This window comes from Stegostoma tigrinum, chromosome 13 (genome assembly GCF_030684315.1).
Source record: "Stegostoma tigrinum isolate sSteTig4 chromosome 13, sSteTig4.hap1, whole genome shotgun sequence".
Taxonomy (NCBI): Eukaryota; Metazoa; Chordata; class Chondrichthyes; order Orectolobiformes; family Stegostomatidae; genus Stegostoma; species Stegostoma tigrinum.
In genome coordinates this window covers 39,559,289-39,579,301 of record NC_081366.1, presented here as the reverse complement: position 1 = coordinate 39,579,301, position 20,013 = coordinate 39,559,289, and the positions used below count along the sequence as shown (strand labels likewise).

The window sequence follows — 20,013 nt, the reverse complement described above, 5'->3', positions numbered from 1 at the left end:
TCTGGATATGAATTTGAGTGGCAACAATATGGTCAAAGGCTTGGTAGAGGAGGAGAGTGACAGTAATAGATTTAAAAGGCTGGGAACAGCACTCAAGAAGAGATAACAGAAGACAGTAACAGCCACCTCGATGGCCAGGAAGGGATGCTGAGTATTGTCCAATATCGCAAAAATAGAGTGGAAAGAGTAAGTGCATCTCAACTCTACAATATGCTAGGTGACATGTGGAGGGATAGGAGAGGAACGTATGAAAGTGGATCTTTAGAGGAGTTTTAGCTTTGTGGGTAGGGGGCAAAGTGGGAAATAAGGTTAGGAGCTCCTAGCACTTCTTGTAAGAGGTGGAGCTGGACAATGCAAGAATATAAATGTAACAAGACTACTAATAGCTAAGGACAAACATCAAGGTTTACTGCTACTTTCCTGGATGATGAACGTAATGCACGATTCTTGCAAAAGATTGAAAAAAGTTAAGAAGTGCTTAATGTGGTCTTGGAGATCACAGACTAAACCAGTTCAGCACAGTTTTAATCTGGACTGTTTAGATTTCGAGAACAGCATCTTGGGCTGTACCAGTGGAAAACACTGGAATGGGAAATAGGAAAAGCTTTACTGGGAATAAAGGAATCACAGGCAAAGGTGACAGAATGTCTCATTCTCCAAGTGTGCATTTCAAATAAAGAATGAGGAACAAATGGCTTCTGAAACAGTAGTAATGTTTCAACACTCAGATAACCCCTTTCAAAATCTGAACAGGATCCCAGACAATATTTGTTCTTCATCAACAATAATTTCAAAAACTGTTTGTTAAAAGATGCAAATGACTTAATGCTCTTTTCAAATCCTCTGCATGGTTACAGCAATTACGTCATAATGAAGTAGCTCAGAGTCCATTTACCAGTATCAGTCTTCTCTTTGGTTTATTATCTTTGGTTTATTGACTTCCTTCTGAGATTGTGTTCAATCGATGCTGTCCCTTTTTTTTAAATGCAAGTGAATATATAAAAACACTTTGACTGTCGATGAACATATTTTTAAAAAATGATGATATACAGCACAAAATCTAATAACAACCTAAGAATATAGATATAGTAATGCTTTCCAATCTGCACATTAGAAAGGTTAAGAAAACTGCAGAATATTTACATACTCACCCGCTTGCACATTAATGGTAGTTTTTGAAGTGTCCTTCCCTAATGCATTCTCAGCCTCACATGTATATTCCCCAGCATCTTCCACCTTCAGTTTATTTATTTGAAGTCTTGAGTTTTTTCTGCAGAAAGAAACCAAAGAAGACTCTAAGGGATCGCATGAACTGCAGATGCTGAAGTCAGAAATAACACAGTGTGGAGCTGGAGGGACACAGCAGGCCAGGGAGCATCAGAGGAGCTGAAGAAGGGTCCCCACCTGAAATGTCAACTTTCTTGCTCCTCTGATGTTGCCTGATCTGCTGTGTTCCTCCAGCTGCACACTGTGTTATGTCAGACTCTAAGGGATATCCATTTGTAAATACATTTCAGAAGAACAAAATGGGAATGTTGAAAAAGACACATGGATTCACAATAGCAGACTTTGCATCCAGTTGCAACCCATGTTTTGAATCATTTCCCTTGTTCCAAAAAGTTTGAATGCTAATCTTAGGCATAAATTACTGGTGAATTTTTTATGGTAAATAAAACTGAAAACACGAAGATATACCGCTAGCCAGCTAGCAATAGTAGTATCTGACTATTAGGAACATTTATTTCTTGCCAAATGAAACTACTGGGACATAATTGAAATAGCAAGTCCTGAATTCTACTTTTTAATATCTAACTAGCAGAACATTAGACATATACCTTTGGAAAATTAAGCTGCATTGCTTTAATATCCTGTTATAAGATTATTAATACTGTTAATACACATTTAGGTTATGCTGTCCCTGCAAAGATCAAACATATGGGACAAAATATTGCAGTAAGCAGTGAAACAAGAGTATCAAATGTGAGGCTGGATGAACACAGCAGGCCAAGCAGCATCTCAGGAGCACAAAAGCTGACGTTTCGGGCCTAGACCCTTCATATTAATCAACAATCCTGAATATAGACAAACTACGGGGAGCTTTGATTAATCTGAATTTTTTAGCAACATCCATCACAAAATGCTTTCCTCTCAAGTAGAAATGCACATAACTCCGCTGTAGCTTATGGATCGCGAAGCAGGAGAGATATTTTTGGATGGTCATGCCAATCTATAACAACCCTAGCATGAAGGTGGAGTGGAAAATGTCAATGTACCTGATGGAAAAATGCTAGCCATAACATGATACAAGACTTTTTTTTGACTCATTTTAATTGCACTAGTAAATAGAAGGTTATGTACAGACACGTATCATAGCACATAATCTGCTCATTTGTGGGTGGAAGTTAATTTTTGATAATTGGAGCAAAATATAATAGTTTATTTCAAACTTGCAAGGGCTCAACAGAAAGTGCTAGAAGAAAATAGCATTGTCTACTGAATTAAAATCAGTTGCATTCAGAAAAATATTCCCACCCTATTTATTCCAGTTCCCTCTCCCCATCCCCCTCTCTGATGAAGGGTCTAGGCCCGAAACGTCAGCTTTTGTGCTCCTGAGATGCTGCTTGGCCTGCTGTGTTCATCCAGCCTCACATTTGATTATCTTGGAATTCTCCAGCATCTGCAGTTCCCATTATCAGTGAAACAAGAGTGTTCACTGCTGACCTTTGAGAAAGCAACTCTGAAAGATCTAATGATCCCTGTGGTGTTTTCCATTCTTCAAAGCAGTTTAAATCAGGCGCCAAGTCAAAGCGATTGCTAGGTGTGCGCAATAATGATGCCGATAAGCAGATTGATGTATTCGGCCTCAGCACTTTCAATTTAAATGTTCACACAGCAAAATAAATGACAATACTGGATTCAGATAGATTCTGACATATCGATATGAACAAACTTCTAAAACTTATGACAGGTAGAACTTCTTTAAAATCATAACTGAATGTGTGGGTCAATGGAAGTGTTTAGCAATAATTGACGAGTTAGGGTGTCATCAAAAATTCAGTTACATCTCATTCAACAAGTTATTTATTCTTAAGGACTTAAATAGTGAGCAAATGAGCGCAGAGTGAAAAAATGCAATGTCCATAAGAGTTCCCTTTGTTTGCAATCTTGGGGGTACCTCAACAGCCCACTTTCTGGATAAGCACAGAATCAGTGACAGTAGCTCTTGGATTTCCACATTATACTGTGCACATGCAGACTCCAAATGTTTCTCTCAGACCTGGATTTTGACACAGGCCATACAGACTTCAAAGACCTTCCAAAATGTCTTATGGAACCAGATTCAGAAATGCCAGTGTTGCCCTGTTTCTAACTCATTCTGTTTTTTGCTAGGGTTTGTGCGGGGTTCGGGGTTGGAGGCAGGGTGGGCACATGTCACATGGCTCCCACATCAGGAAATCCAAATGCAGTAGGCCTCACTATTGCCACAGCAATGGTCCTATTCCCAGAGTGTGGGAATTATAGATCTTTAATGTTCTAAATGCGCTTGAAAGGTTGATATCAACCATAGAACAGTAAAATTGTTTTGAAGTAAAACCTGTTTGCCTGCATCTGTAGGAGTTGAAAACGATCTGTCCTAAAAGTTTCATTAGGTGCTGATACAGATCTAAATGCTATTGTTGGATCATTACTAATGATGAGTAGTTATCCATAATCTATCAATCACAGCTGGGGGAAAGGGGCAGGGGCTTTAAATTCAGTTTGAGTGACAAGTCAAAAGGTTTATTTAAGGATCAGTTGTCTTAGTTGTGGGTTGTTGAATGATGTATGGGGCTTGTTTTAAAATGGGATTAGGTACTTGAGGGTACTTAAATGTTCTAAACATGTTTTCTTGAATGGGAAAACATTTTTTATATGAGGAACTCTGTAATCAATGCTTCAAATTTTATTTAATCTCTCCTAGTTCCATAACTCTGTCTATGGTGGTTTCCAAATGAGTTGGCAAGAAGGTGGTGTAGGGGAGGGAGTTAGCGACAGACCTGAGTTGACATACAGGCACCAGGGTGATTGGTGAAAAACATGAGTTAGGAGAGAGGGTATCACGGGTCATTGGAAGTGGGTGGGCTCATGCTTTAACATGGGCTGGCATCTATGGGCTTGTAGATGGAAATGGATAAGAGGGAGCATGAGGGGCATGGGCTGGGAAGATCTAATATTTCAGAGACTGTCTGGGGTAAAGTTGATGAGAACTGAAGAGGGTTTTGTTAATTAGCCTGGCTCAGCACGGAACTGCCCTGAGAGTGGACGAGGTAGACCTGACTTCATCTTGTGTCACCACCACTCTTATCCCCTCCCACACAAATATCCCAGCACCTGGGATGCTTTCTCCATGAGTCTAGTGAGATTTTCTGGGAATTTTTTTGATTCTTGTTACCTGACTTAGGAACAAAAATTCCAGTACTGGTTTCAGACAGGTTATGACAGTGATCTCTAACCATTTCAACATCATTACCATCACAAAATCTGCTCAGTTGTTTTTATACTGCTGCTCTAATTGCAGAAAAATCATTCTTTCTGGTCTTTTGCATGGGAGAGAAATCAGTCTAAGGAGCATTTTGGCAAATGCAATGTGAGATTCGTACGAATGATGAAGTAATTTCATGCAAAGCAATTTTTCAGTATAAACTACCATTAAAAAAATCACTTCTGTTCAAATTTCCTCAGGAAAAGAAAATAGCGTAGCTATGATCTCTACCAAAGTGTTTTGGAAAATTCCCATGCAATCAGTGAATTGTTAGCCAAAAGAAATAGGGTTAGAATTTGAAGGTCAAGTCAAATGATGTTTTCACATATATCCTGTTAATGAGTCACTTGCTAAGGTCAAATCACCGATTCAGTTTCTCTGTTTAAAAATTATCTGTGGTGCAGTGGTCTAAATTATGTGGGAAATGTTTTGGAGAATTTTGTTTACAAAGGTTTCACTGTCTTCTATTTTAGACACCCACAGTGTAGTTGAATGAGCCAATCCTGAAAATGGTTGCCAAAGATAGTTTTCTGCAAAATTTCTGGAATGTTTGAATATGGATTTGTGGTAGCTTGTAACATAGTAAAAGGTATTTAAAACATTATCACCAGGCTTTTAAACTGGTTATGCTCTTACTTGTCATACTGCATAAGATAATTTTGCATGGGTAATGTATTAATATGGATAGATGATTGGTTAACCACTAGAAAGCTAACAGTGGGGATAAATGGGTGTTTTTCTGGTTGGCAATCAGTGGCTAGTGTTGTGACTCTGGAATCAGTGTTGGGGCCTCAATTGTTTACAAATGATTTGGAGTTGGTGGCCAAGTATGCTGTCTCAAAGTTCTCAGATAACAGTAAAATGAGTAGGAGAGTGAAGTGTCCAGAGGACACTCCGGATATAGATGAGTTAAGTGAGTGGGCAAGGATCTGGCGGACAGACCACAATGTTGGTAAATGTGAGGTCATCCATTTTGTTAGGAATAATGTCAAAATGGACTATTATTTAAATGGTGACCCTTCAGAAGAGCCCAGACGCAAAACATCAGCTTTCCTGCTCCTCCGATGCTGCTTGGCCTGCTGTATTCATCCAGCTCTACACCTTTTTATCTCAGATTCTCCAGCATTGGCAGCACCTAGTACCGCTTTCATGGAACTCATGCTTTCTGGCCCGATGCACCAAACTGAGAGATTTTGACTTCAATTGTGTGATTAGAGAGTAATACCAAATGAATGGGAGGCACTTATCCAAAGTGGGAAGTAAAATCAATCTCATAAACAACCCAGTGCACAGTTATGTAGCAGCATTAACAGAAATAATTATATCAGTTTCCTTCTCCTTATATTGATTATAAGGGGAATGGCACTTTATTCATCATATGTAACATGTTTATTCTTCCTTTAGTAATAGTAAAGATTTATTTGAAAGATTCACTACACAAAACACATGCATTTTGATAGACACCAACATTTAGGATTTGGAGCTATATAATGGAGGATGGGGTCACCAAAATATTCCAGCCTATCAGATCCTTTTCATGTCCCTGCACTTTCAGAACGATAGAAAATTCTTTCATGAGATGTGGGTGTTGCCTTCAAGGCCTTGTTGCCCATCCCTAGTTACTCTTGTTTGACCAAACAAATTTAACAAGTAATTTTTCATATTTTCTGCATGCTCTAAGGATGTCTCAAATACGGCATGATACTCATCTTCTCCTCTCCACCTATCTTCCCCTCTATCCATCTTCGGTCCGCCTCCCCCTCTCTCCCTATTTATTCCAGTTCCCTCTCCCCATCCCCCTCTCTGATGAAGGGTCTAGGCCCGAAACGTCAGCTTTTGTGCTCCTGAGATGCTGCTTGGGCTGCTGTGTTCATCCAGTTCCACACTTTGTTATTTTAATATCTGAATGGTCTGGCTCCAAGAAAGTTAGTGGGGTCAGCATTTCAGTCACTCGCAGAAAATAATTACTTTTACATTATAGTTGAAGAAATAGAGATGGATCCTATTGATCCCAAGCCAAACTGAGGCTTCTTCTGTTATATTGGTAACAATGTTCTATTTATGCCCCCTCATTCAATCCCAGATACTTCTTGTAGCTTTTCTGATTAGTCATGTTAACTGAAAGTTTTTTAAAATTCCCTTTATTAAATGCCCTTCATCTAATTCTGACATCAACCAGACATAAATCATTTTCATACAAACAGTCTTGGGCAATTCAGTCCCAAGATCAGGTAAAAAAAGAGGGTAACATGTTAAAATACTACAGTTCCTCACCTTTACTAGGGCATTCTTATTCTCTGTAGTTTTCACTCTTATTTTGTCTTCAACTATAGAAGCCATGCTAAGTAGAAGCAAGTTAAGCAGTTCTTCACATAAAAACTGTTAAATTCCCAATGAATTATTGGTAAAATGTCAAATGTAAAAGTAGTAATCTATATCTTGTAAACTTACTTCCCAGTTTTTATCCTGATTTCTTTGTTTTTCTTTATCTCTCTCCCATCTTTGAACCACTTGTAAGTGGGTCGAGGATTTCCTACTGCTTCACATTTCAGAGAAAGCTTTTGACCTTCCAAAAGGGTTTGGTTCTTCAGTTTCTTCAGTTTTGGAGGAACAGCTGTGAAGATACAAATTAATCTTGGAATCAGTCCATTGCAAGAGTTTGTCCAACAATTGCCTTCAAATACTAAGAAATATTGACATGAAATTATTGGTATTACAAACAAAATGGTGGCCAAAAATTTTCTCAGCGGTTCACCCAATTGCCCATCAATACTTAGAGAGAAAAGTCTGGATGAGCCACGTAACCAGAAGCTTTTGCTGATCTTAGGCCATAGTTATGGTGCAAGATGATTGGTAGGAAGAACCCTGAGAAGATAACTGGCAATAGAAAGGATGCCAAAAAAATAGCATACAGAGTAACATTTAGGATTTCTTTGTTAATGCCACTCTCAAGTGGTGGCAGAAATGTCATTACAATGCCAAATGGCTTAAGAAATGCTTGTTGAAAAGCAAATATGTAAGAAAACTAGACGAAGATTTGTATATGCATATGTTTCTAACATTACTGTTAACAGTTGTTTCCGTATTGAATGGACAGGTATGGAATCTCTCCCACTCAGTGTAGTTACCTGAAAACACTATCAGTAAGCTTAAACCACTGGGTAGTTTGCTAAAATTCCTTCAGTAGTTTCATGCTCTGGCATTATGAAAGGACTATTTTCAATGACCTGTTCATGCAGGTGTACCTTATTGCTGAAATGCTGCAACTTAATTCCTAAATTTACTTGCAGTGATTTCACAAATTTTATCCAGCAATTATCAGTATTGCGTTTTTTTACTATAAATTGAGCTATTGGTGCCAATTTGAAGTGTCTGCAGCAATGGAAAATTAATCAGGTGCAGCTTTCCTGTAGCATTCTGTTCTCTGTTGCCACCTGTGCCTCCAAGTTAATACAAAGCTCAAAACGTTTTCAAGTACCATTTATCGACAATAGAACCATGCAAAAAAAAAGCCTCTGGTGTGAAAATATAAAGATAGGGTGAGGTAAAGCTTTATTTTGGCAGGAATGCAAATTGCAAGGTTGTGGATTAGCTGCTTGCTAATAATCCCCACCCTCTCTCACTTTCTATTGCATAACACATAACATTACATAACAGAGGGCCGTGTGCAAAAGGAATCTACTCCATTACTACACATATTGCATACAGACAAAGTTGTATTTCAGCCACAATTCATGTAATAAGCAAATTAAACAGAAATTACATGCATAATAGACATCAGAGTCAATATTCTGTTAACTACAAATGCACTTTTAAAAAGGTCTATATTGTTTTCTTTGCTACAATAACATGACAAATATAAATTACTTTTTGGCAAACAGTGAACTATGTAAAGTGAATCCCTGTACAGTACAATTCTATAGAATTTGAGGATGTTATGCTGCAGGAGTAACATAGGAATAGTAGAGACTGGGTAAGCCATTCAGCCACTCACACCTATACTGTTATTCAATAGGATCACAGCTGATCTTATTGTTTCCATAACATCACTATTCTGTCTGTGCCCCCTAAACCTTTGACTCCTTTGCTGATCAAAAATATACCTAACCCAGGCTGTATCAGCATTCAGTTAGTTTATAACTAATCTGTACCCTATCCAACCTTTGCTTCATATCCTGGAAATCCTAGCTTAAAAATCTATAGAACATTAAGCTTTCTATTTTCCATAATACTCATTTTCCTGCTTTTTGTTTTCTTTTTATTCTTATCTGTTCTAAATTTAAAGATCATTCTATATTTTAGTTTGATTGAAGGATAAGATTACAGATGTCATGATACTGACCTCTGGCTACAAGTTAGTCATTGGTTGTTCAATCTGTCATTATTGCATATTCATTCATAATGGAAGCTCAATTAAATGAGTAACAGGGCAAGAGGAACAAAAGAGATGAAATGAAAAAGGAAAAACATCTGAAAGATGGACAAAATGTGGAATAAGAAGAACAACTTGGTAAAATTAGAGAGCAACTGGGAAAGAAAACAGAAAAGCTATTGGCTTTTAAGTTTTATCTCCATAGACTCAAAATTACAACATAAGACCCATAACCCACCGAATTTAGATCATTGATTTAAATCATTATGGGTTTAGTGTAATTTTAGAAAAGCAGATAGAAATGGAATATAACATTTGGCTTCGCAATACAAAGTAATTCAACTTCTGAAAAATCCAGACCAAAGGAAGCCAATAAAAAATTTGCGAAGAGATTTGAATGTTCCCCTTGACCATTGTTGGAAAGTTTCTTGCTGTTCTGACAATTTACAGTCAATTTGGTGAAAGATCATCAGAAATCTCTGGAGTAATTTTCAGTTTAGGTGGTTGTGGGAAGAGCGGATACAATGCATTCCTTCAGGACAAGCCTTGAAACCTAAGTCATTTTACAGGGCTGAACCACACTGAGACACTGTCGGCAAGCAGCAAATGCATAGCACCCATAGGCAATATATCTGTCAACTGGGTGTGAGGAGAGAATTCTGAAGGATTCTACCTGAAGCTGAAATTAAAGTTATGTGGGAGGTAGGGGTAGCCATAGCGATGATGGTAAAGACAACAGGTAATGGGCCACAGCAATTATGCCCCTCCTATCCACACAACAAACTTATAGAGACACTTGTTTAATGAGCCACCTGCAGTTGGATCCTCTAAGTATAGTCAATGTCTGGTACCAATGGGCCTGATTTTGTTAGAGCCCAGTGAAACAAGAATCACCATCTTGAGGTTTCTCCCAAATGTGCAACAGCTAATCAGGAGAATTCCTGGGAAATTGCCAATGCATTTATTTCACACATTGGAACTTCACTACTTAGCATGTACGAAGCTAAGATGGCAATGAAATAAAAATATATTCTCACAAGTATTTTTGAACTTCCCATTTCTCAAAATGAACATAGTAATTTGAGTTGTATTGTAGCCCATGCCTATACTCAAACAAGTAAAATATTCAACAGTCATTGATCCACAATTCATCTTTACTTCTTGACAAATTAACATTATTGTTAACAAATAATAAAGCAAGAGGATTTTGTTTACATTCAAAACAACACTGAAAGTAATCTTTATAAAAAAAGGCATTTTATCAAGACATTTACAAAAGTCAAAAATCTCCAGTGATGCTGAGATTGTAGAAGCAACATTATATGTCATCATTACAACTGTAGCAAGATTGTTTGCAAGACCAAAGGAGAAAGCTGTTGAAACTGTATTTAGCAATAACTTGAGTTTCAAAACTCTATTTCTTGTCTGGGTAAATTCCTAACTGAAATTGAAACTAAGTCTCCAGATTTCTGGAAAGAGGCCTGAGTGGTATTGGATGAATGGAGAGGTTCTGATTAAGGGTTCTAGGCTGTTACCTGAAAATGCTGGGGAAACAGACTGAACATGCAGGCTGTCCCAGAAATGGAGACTGATTAAATCCAAATGGGACAAAAACATTGTTTTGGAATCACACTATAGCTGCAAAAGGCAGAGTATGGAAATCATGTGGGTGGAAACCTGGTTTGGATATAACCAGAGGGATGTGAAGTAAAGTAACTACCAGTGTGTCAAATTATTTTACCAGAGCTGGCTGCACAGTACACGGAGATGTCCAAGTAGTAGGATGTAAATCACCCTGGGAATCCACTTAATCAGGATGTTACAATCAAGTTAAAGAAATGTGTCCTTTTGGTGACAAATGTACCTATGCAACTCAAATAGAGTAAAGCTGCTGTTGGAAGTGATCCAATGAACAAACTTGGCTTGAGGAGTAGGAGTTGAACAGTACTAAAGGAAGATCGAGTTTTGAGGTTTTTGTTTAGAGTAAAATGTGCTGCAATCAATGCTAAGGGGGTGGGCAACAAGCTATATTTGTTTCATCTGCTATTTACCATGTAACTTATGGCTTCTACAAAATATAATTTGCTTTCTAGTTTTTGACTTTGTATTGATTGTAGTTTGATTGTTAAAACTAAAATTATGAAAAGTGAAAACTTGTCTCTTGGTTTCTTTCATTAGATTATTTTGTTCTTTTGGATTTTATTGGTCTACATGGGGATCAGAACAATTGCCAGGTAATTGTTTTTAGCTTAACTCGAGATGATCCACTATAGCAGGTTTGAGCCTAGCTCACTCTAGTGAGTAGTTTTGTCATGAAAACCAAATTTTTTAAAAATGGATTTTAATTATGAAACAGATACAACACCAGCCGAATTGAAACAGCATCAATCTAAATGTAAATTTAATACATATAGATCATTTTATGTGTAAATATTTGTCCAGATATCTAAGTTTTGAAAATCTTAAATTGTTGCACACTTTCTGTCAACTTTTTGCAAATTCCTCTGTCACATGCGTAATGAAATGGTTTATGCAAACTTCAGCACTATCACACAATCTTCCAGTGGCACTGTAAGCCTGTTTTATGTCTTCAATGCCCTCTGCCAGTAAACCTACTGCAATCAATGAAATTAAATGTCTAGAGCTACATATAGATGGGACATTGATTCAATTTCAGCAATTCTGCACCACTATCTAAGACAAATTTGTATCCTAGAACTCCAAACTTGACAGCTTACGAAATTTCTAGCTAAATGTTGAACAGTAATAATATTAAATGAATTTATGATATAAAAAGAAACAATATCTGATATTAAAATAAACAATGTGCAATTTCATTTATCCTCCATTATTACTTTGGCTGAAGTATATAGTTAATCTTGACTTGTTTGAAAAAAATATAGAGTAAAGTTACTCAAAGATAGTGTAGTGAACATAAAATGACCTGGCCAAGCAATTACAGTAACTAAATACTCAAAAATCTCAAGCATTAAATCTTACTTGCTGTATTTCTCCTCTAATGGTTGACTGCTGCTTTCTGCTCTGGCTGTCTTTCCTCCCCCAGCAGAAATAGATAACCTTGAAATGTTTCCTAAGAAGTGTACATTCCTTTCAAACTTCAACAAAAACCTCAGTGAAAGAATGTTTTGTGATAGATTATGTACTGCGACTGATGACAATTTGAAATGGCTTTCAGAACATGTTTGGCAGAAAAAATACAGATATCAATTCTGTATCTTTCCCTTGTGATTTCCAAGGTAGTCCAGCGACACTGCCCAAACCAGTGTTCCTCCTTTCCACTGTTTTTGTATCATATTTCCCATATTCTCAGGAAATCCTAAGGGCCTTTGTAGCCAATGTAAGACTTTTGAAGTGGAGTTACCATCCTGTTTATGCATATCATGCAATGCAGTGATTCAAAAACAACAATGAGATAAATTGTCAGTTAATGAGATTAAATTTAGCACTGACAAAACAGGCTGAGATCCACGGAAAGGAAAATTAGACTGCATGTATAATGAAAAGATAATACATTGCTGCCTTTTTGGACAACTGCTGAAATTGAATGCTTCCCCAAATCTCCTGTTAGTTTAAAGATGTATTTTGGTCAAGACCCTGCTGGAAACACTTAACTGCACTTTCTGACATTACACAATGATAACAAAGTCCAGTTACTAACAAAACCTGCTGTCTTGTAAACTACAGCAAAATGTCCAAACTCCCTTTCATCTCCAAAATACTTAATTTTTTTGTTCCCTCTTAAATCCATGCCGATATGCTGGGTTCCCTCATCATTGAGGATGCAATATTTGTGAAGCTGTCTCCTCTAGTTGTTGTTTAATTATCCATCACGATTCAATACAGGATGCAGCAGGACTGCAGGGCTTTGATCTGATCCACTGGTTGTGTGATTGCTTAGTCCTGTCTATCATTTGTTTCTTCCACCACTCAGCATACATGTGGTCCTGTATTATACTTCACCAGATTCCTTGCAAGTATTTCTGTATGCCTGATCTTAGCATGCTCTCCTACACTCCTTATTGATCTTCAGGATTGATCTTCAGCTTGACGATAATGGTAGCATGAGACCTATGTCAAGCCATGAGTACAAATAGTAATTTGTGTTATTTCTGCTGACCTACTATCATTCTGTCGGTCTGGGCATCCTTGGAGGCAATGTACCGTTCATTTTTTCTGGGTTCACTTTGCAGCGAAAATTATTGCAAATCAGACAATAAAATCAGTAATACCACGCCCCATCTTCAATGATGGAAGAGACACAGTGTGAGAATGCAAACCCAAGGCTGAATATTTCACTTTCAGCCAGAAGTCTGAGTGGATGATTTACCTCAACATCTCCTTGGGGATCAACTGTTTCATCAATACTCTTCCCTCCAACATAAGCTCACAGAATGACAGAATTAATAAAGTGCAGCAGAAGGCCATTTAGCCCATCATTCCTGAATCAGATCTATTATCTAAATCTGCCTTTTCTCCACTTCCCTGAATACCATTACTATCCAAAAAAAATCTGATGCCCTCTTCAATGTGTCAATTGAACCTGCCTTCACCGTGTTTCCAGGCAGCGCATTCCACACCCTAACAACTCATGTGAAAAAGTCTTTTCACACATTATCCTTACTTTATTTTTATATCACTTTAAATCTCTGCCCTCTCATTCTTGTATTATTTATAAGTTGTAGCTGCTTCACCCCATCTACTCAATCCAGCCCACTTATGAGTTTGAAAACTTCAATAAGATCTCCTCTTAGTCTTCTGCTCTCCAGGAAGAACAGTCCTGACTTCATCGATCTATTCTAATTCTAGTAAATTTCTTCTGCACTCTCGCCAATATATTTCCATTTTTGCCTCTCAGGTAGTGCCCACAACTGTTGACAACACTCAGCTGAGGTCTAACAAGTGACTTGTTCAAGTTCAAAATCATCGTCATGTTCTTGTATTCCAAGCCTCTATTAATGAAGCCAAGAACCTCATGTGCTTTATTACTTGCTCTCTCCAACTGTCCTGCCGCCTTCAATGATCCGTACGCATATTCACCCAGGACCTTCTATTCCTGCAACCTGGGAATGTTTGCTAGTGATCATAAAGTGTTAAGCATCATTTACAAGACCTCAGATGCTGCAACAGTCTGTGTCCATAGGTAGTAAGTCCTGGTCAACACTGAGGTTTTGGCTAATAAGTGGCAAGTGACTTTCACGCCACATATGCAACAGAAAATTATAATCTCAATCCAACATGATGGAATCTAAGTCACTCCCCACAACATGCAAAGGCATTCATTGTTGAATCCTCTACTATTGATTGCCTTTTTTTTACCTTTGACCAGAAATATAACTGGACCAGCTAAGCAAATATTGCTTCTACAGAACGGATCAGTAGCTGGAAATTCTGTGGTGAGTAACTCATCCATGGTTTTCCCCAAAGTCTGCCTACCATTTACAAGGCCTAAGTCAATAGTGTGATTGCCTCCACTTGTTTGAACAAATGTCGATCCAGCAATGCTCATAAAGCTCATCACCACTGTTATGATCTTAGCTTATGGTAATACTGGACAAGTCAGATTCCAGACTGAAATCTGGCTTTATAGACGCTAACTTTTATTTTTGCAATTTTATTCCTATGCTGGTCAGATACTGAACATATTCACATGATGCTGCCAATAAACATTTAACAAAAGAACATGACTTTGTTGCACGAAAGGGGAAAAAAAACCTAAGAAAATATACATAAGTTTGAAAGATCATGTCATAAACAGCAAATAGAAAGTAATTTCCTTTTCTAGCTTGATATCCTCATCGTGCCTTCAAATTTCCTTGATGTGCTAGTTGATAAATCTGCCAGGGTTCTCTACTGCTGTGTTCTACCAGCGTGACTTCACTGGTCAGTAAATGTTTTTGGGATTCTTAGAGCTTCATGCACTATTGGCTACCTCATAAATTGGGCTCTAGCAATTTTCTCACTGTGCATACATGATGTGGAAATTGGGTGCATCAAAGCCTTCTGACAAGACAATGGCAACCCTGATCAAATCATTTTAAGCTTTCTATAACGTAACAACCAATGGGCCCTTAGCTTGTCACTATCAATCCTAAAATGTAGGACCTAAAAACTCCATAACTGAGCAAAAGGTTAAGCTAGCTGGTTCATGTCGCTGCTATGGAGTATCAACATGAGTGGCATTCACCATTAATAGGATGTTACAATCAAGCCAAAAGGACATTCTATCTAGAACATAGTACATAGAAATGTACAGCATTGGAATTGGTCCTTTGACCCAAGATGTTGTGCCAAACATAATGCCAAACTAAATTAAACCCTTCTGCCTGCCCTTGGTCTGTATCCCCCCATTCCTTTCAAATTCATGTGCTTATCTAAAAGTCCCTTATAGTATCTGCCTCCATCACCAGCCCTAGCAGCGCGTTCCAAACTCCTACTAATCCGTGTAATAAATTTGCCCCAACTTCTGCTTTGAATATACCCCCACTCACAATAAATGCATGCCCCCCCCCCCAGTATTAGACATTTCAACTCTGGGAAAAAGATTCTGACCGTCAACCCTATCTCAACCCTATAGACTTTTATCAAGTCTCCTCTCAGCCCCTACCGCCCAAGAAAAAAACAACCTCATACAGTCTGAACCAGGCAACATCCTGGTAAAGATAACAAAGTGTGAAGCTGGATGAACACAGCAGGCCAAGCAGCATCTCAGGAGCACAAAAGTTGACGTTTTGGGCCTAGACCCTTCATCCAGCTACACACTTTGTTATCTTGGATTCTCCAGCATCTGCAGTTCCCATTATCCTTGATCACAACATCCTGGTAAACCTTTTCTGTACCCTCTCCAAAGCCTCCACATCCTTCTTGTAATGTGGCAACCTGAACTGAACACTAAGTGTGGTCTAACCAAATTCTTCTAAAGTTGAAACATGACTTCCTGACTCTTGTACTCAATTCCTTGCCTAATAAAGGCAAGCATGCCATATGCCTTCTTTACCAGCCTATCTGCTTGAGTGGCCACTTTCAGGGAGCCATGGACATGAACCCCAAGATCCTTCTGTATATCAAAGCTATTCAGTGTTTGCCCCTAACTGTATACTTTTCCTTAACATTTGATCTTCCAAAGTTCAGCACCTCACACTTGCTCAAATTAAACTCCATCTGCCATTTCTCCACCCATATCTGCAACTGATCTATATCCTGCTGTATCCTTTGACAACCTTCTACACTATCCACAACCTCATCGATCTTTGTACTGTCAGCGACCTTACAAATCCACCCTCTGCATTTTCATCCAAGTTAAGTTTATACACCACAAACAGCAGAGGTCCCAGCACACATCCCTGCAACACACCAGCCAGAAAAATACCCTTCCACCACTACTCTCTGCCTTTGTTGGGCAAGCCAATTCTGAAGACACATGGCCAAGCCACCACACAGATCTGTAATAATAATGCGGTATATGCATCCCAGTGCTGGTGCAGTAGTGCATAGGCTGTATGTCCCAACAACCGGCAAAGTTAAACAACTCGTCCCTTTGGTGGTTTGCAATATTCAAGGTACTGACTATATCCAATCTGCCCACACTTATAAAGCTCTAAAATGTGTCCAAAATTGGATGGTTTTCTGCAACAGAATTGCTTAGAAAATGGTCTCCAATATCCACTCAGTGTTTTCTCAACTCCTTGAGTTCATTGCCTTTCAGAATCAAATTCACTTCTATATATTCAAACCTGCAAGGCTCATTCTGGCAACTAACTTAAGATCATCAGTCAGGCTCGTAGTATATGATGTAATTACATGTGCTGAAAGCTACATATATTCAGACACAGGGCCTTGTTCTTGACAGACAGAAAGAGCATGTACATACATAACAGCTATTTTGTGGTTTACTCCTGCCCCTTATCAATCACTCATTCCGTCTGGCTCAAATTTAAACAGAGCCTTGCAGTTAACTGTCATTTATCATTTAACTGATGTATTCTGTATGTCATCATTTCTACCAATTACAATCCCTTTTCCAACAAATAAGCACTTTCTTGTCATGTTGTTCCACTTCACGCTGGTATCTTGTGAATGTCCTGATGCATACAAAATAACGACTTCCACAAACTACGTACTTTCTTAGCACTGCTCAAGTTCTGTACTACCAAATTACAAAAAGAAAGACTGGTTATGATTAACTTTGCTTAAGTGCCAACATGGGAAAAATCTGTAATTTAATTATGAATAATAGAGACAATTAAATCCTCAGCACAAGGATGGGTGTGACATTAAGTTCCGATGATCATGATGATCATTTTTAACGTGACATAGATTCCAGTAATTATAAATACTGAAATAAACTTGTCAAATTTGAGGAGGTCAACTTTATGCACATAAGCAATCTTGTCAGAATGAGTCTGGCATATTTGAATATGTAATGAATCAGGAAATTATCAAGTCCTTTCAAGAATTTGATTTTGAATGTAATGAATCTGGACAATTCATGGAGTTAGGAAGCTGCTTACTTAAGCAAGGTGGGTACATACCCAAATCCTACCACTTTCTCATTTCCACAGGAAGTAGGTTCTGGGCAGAGTAGCCCATAGTCAATTTTCCCACCCTTGTATCAATTGAAACCATTGAATTTCAATCAGGGAGGTCTTCACAATATCAGCCCTGTGGTGTGTAACTCAGGCAGCTTGTCACTTTGGATAGTCTGTTGATAAAAGGCAATCAGTGAGAGCCTGGACATTAAGCAAAGTGGGGGGATGGTAGTGAGTCTTAACCTCTGATTTTCCTGCCCCTCACTTCTTCCAACCACAAACCCAAGAAACAACAACCATTCTCCCATCCATCACTCACCACAAATCACACATCTGTCCTGAGTCCTCTGCAATTCTGGGGCCAAAGCCTATTCTCTTCTGATAGCAGCCAAGACCTCCTCAATAGTGCCCCTGAGTAGAAAAGGCTGCCGGCCTCTGAAAGGAAGCTTTCACTGGGAAGGCTTCTTTCCTGGGGTCTTAATTCCAGATAAAGACCTGCGCATGTCGTTACCACTGCCTGATAGGCATGTGTTTTGTCCTGTCTTGTCTCAAGCAGGCAGCGCAGGAACCCTGCCACCTCAACAATGTTCTGTCCAAAAGCTCTGCAAGCTCAGTCTTATTCAACCAGACAGATAAGTAATTCACAGAACAGAGAAAAATAAACTTTAAGCTACTGAAATGGTACAAAGTGAAACTGGGTTCAATGTCAAAAGACATTTGACGAGTGTAATAAAAAGGTATTAGATTGTCAAATACACATTTTGACTTCAATATGGCAGCAAAAGTAAAAAAATGATAATAAAAGTTTTTAGAGGGGAAAAACATCAACTGAGCAATTGAGTGAGGCCACTGAAAGTGGAATTAGATGACAGCATGACAACTGATGCTATACAGGCTGCAAATATTTTAAAGGGGTTAGGTAAATTATTTGACTTGGAAAAGGAACTAACGAGACTTGTAGCAGAATGCTGTGACATTATTCACATTACTATCAGTATAATTGCCAAATAGTGTGCTTAAGACAAATAAATCAAAGGAACAGATAATAGGAATTCTGATACAAATCTTCCAGAAATCACTGCATACTGGAAAGAAGATGGGGTCAGAAAAAAGGACATTAACAGTTGCATATAAGTAAGATGGACTATAGTGGTTCAAGAAGGGGCCTTCAAACATCATCTTTTCAATAGCAATCAAAAAGAAGCAGTACATACTGGCCTTTAAATAAAGGCACCCACATCTCGAGAATGAATTAAAACAAACGATAGTTAATATGGGTTCACAAAGCAGGAAATCTTAGAGGTGATAACAGTAGAGCACTGCATGTGGCATGACTTACTTGTATAGCCTTTGAGACAGTTTCTCTGGAAGGCTTGAATTGAAAACAAAGACAGCTGGAATTAGTGGAAATATTTTACAATGGATATGTAATTACTTGACTAATAGAACTCAATGTACAGGGATTGTCATCATTCCGGGAGAATATTACCAGTAAGGTCTCGCTCAGTGTGCATGTCCTGACTTGCTTTGTTTAATATTCCAAACCATTAACATTTTACTACCCAGAAGAGCCCTGATATAGTTGTGGTCAAATAAAAGCTAAATAGAGCAGATTTTTGAAATCGGGGAAAAACCCCCCAGAAAATATTGGAAATGTATCTGGTCTGTCAGCTACCTGTAGAGAAAAAAAGACACAGTTAATGCTTTCGGGTGCTGGAAGATCTAGTGAGTATTTCCACTATTTTCTGTTTGTTAATTCTGCTGAATCTGCACTGCACCCTTTCAAGATCAACCAACTTTCTAGAGCTTTGGTATTCCAAACCATCATACCACACCAAAATAGGTCCATATTACTGAAGTGCCATTTGTTGACTTTTACATTGAGTCATAAAGCATAGAAACAGACCCTTTGGTCCAACCAGTCCATGCTGAACACAATCCCAAACTAAACTAGTCCTATCAGCCTGCTCCTGACCCAATTCCCTCCAAACCTTTCCTAATCATGTACTTATCCAAATGTCTTTTAAATTGTACCCACATCCACCACTTCATTAGAAAGTTCATTCCACACACAAACTATCATCAGTGTAAACATTTGCCCCTCGTGTCTTTTTTTAAGTCTCTCTCTTCTCAGCTTAAAAATGTGCTCCCTAGTCTTGAAATCTACTATCCTGTGGAAAAGAAAACTAGCATTAACTCTATCTACATCTCCCGTTATTTTATAAACTTCTTACCAGGTCGCCTCTCAACCTCCCAGTGAAAATTCTCCCAGCCCATCCAGCCTTTCTTAAAAACTCAAACCTTCCACACCCAGCAACATCCTGGTAAATCTCTTCTGAAACCTCTCCAGCTTAATAATATCCTTCCTTATAACTGGGTGACCAACTCATCCACACTGACCAAGTTTCTCAACTAAACCAGCCCCGTACACGATAACCTTTCGAGATTAAGGCCAAGATGACATTTCTTTTTTTTAATCAAGTTTTGTACCTGCGTTTTTTGATTTGCATATACAGACTCACAAATCTCTGTGTTCCACCAGAGATTTAGTTCCTCACCTAGCAGATAACATT

General features: G+C 38.4%; 1 protein-coding gene across 4 annotated transcripts in view; it reads right to left on the bottom strand.

Annotated features, from left to right (window-relative positions):
- LOC125458307 (pro-neuregulin-2, membrane-bound isoform) overlaps nt 1–20,013 on the bottom strand; it is a 641,394-nt gene that overhangs the window by 122,413 nt on the left and 498,968 nt on the right. For all 4 annotated transcript variants that reach the window (XM_059650701.1, XM_048543492.2, XM_059650700.1 and 1 more), the window contains 2 exons: nt 6,974–7,136; nt 1,152–1,270 (listed from right to left, as the gene is read on the bottom strand). In XM_059650701.1, the coding sequence (XP_059506684.1) occupies nt 1,152–1,270; nt 6,974–7,136 (282 nt within the window). The remainder of the gene's footprint in view (nt 1–1,151; nt 1,271–6,973; nt 7,137–20,013) is intronic.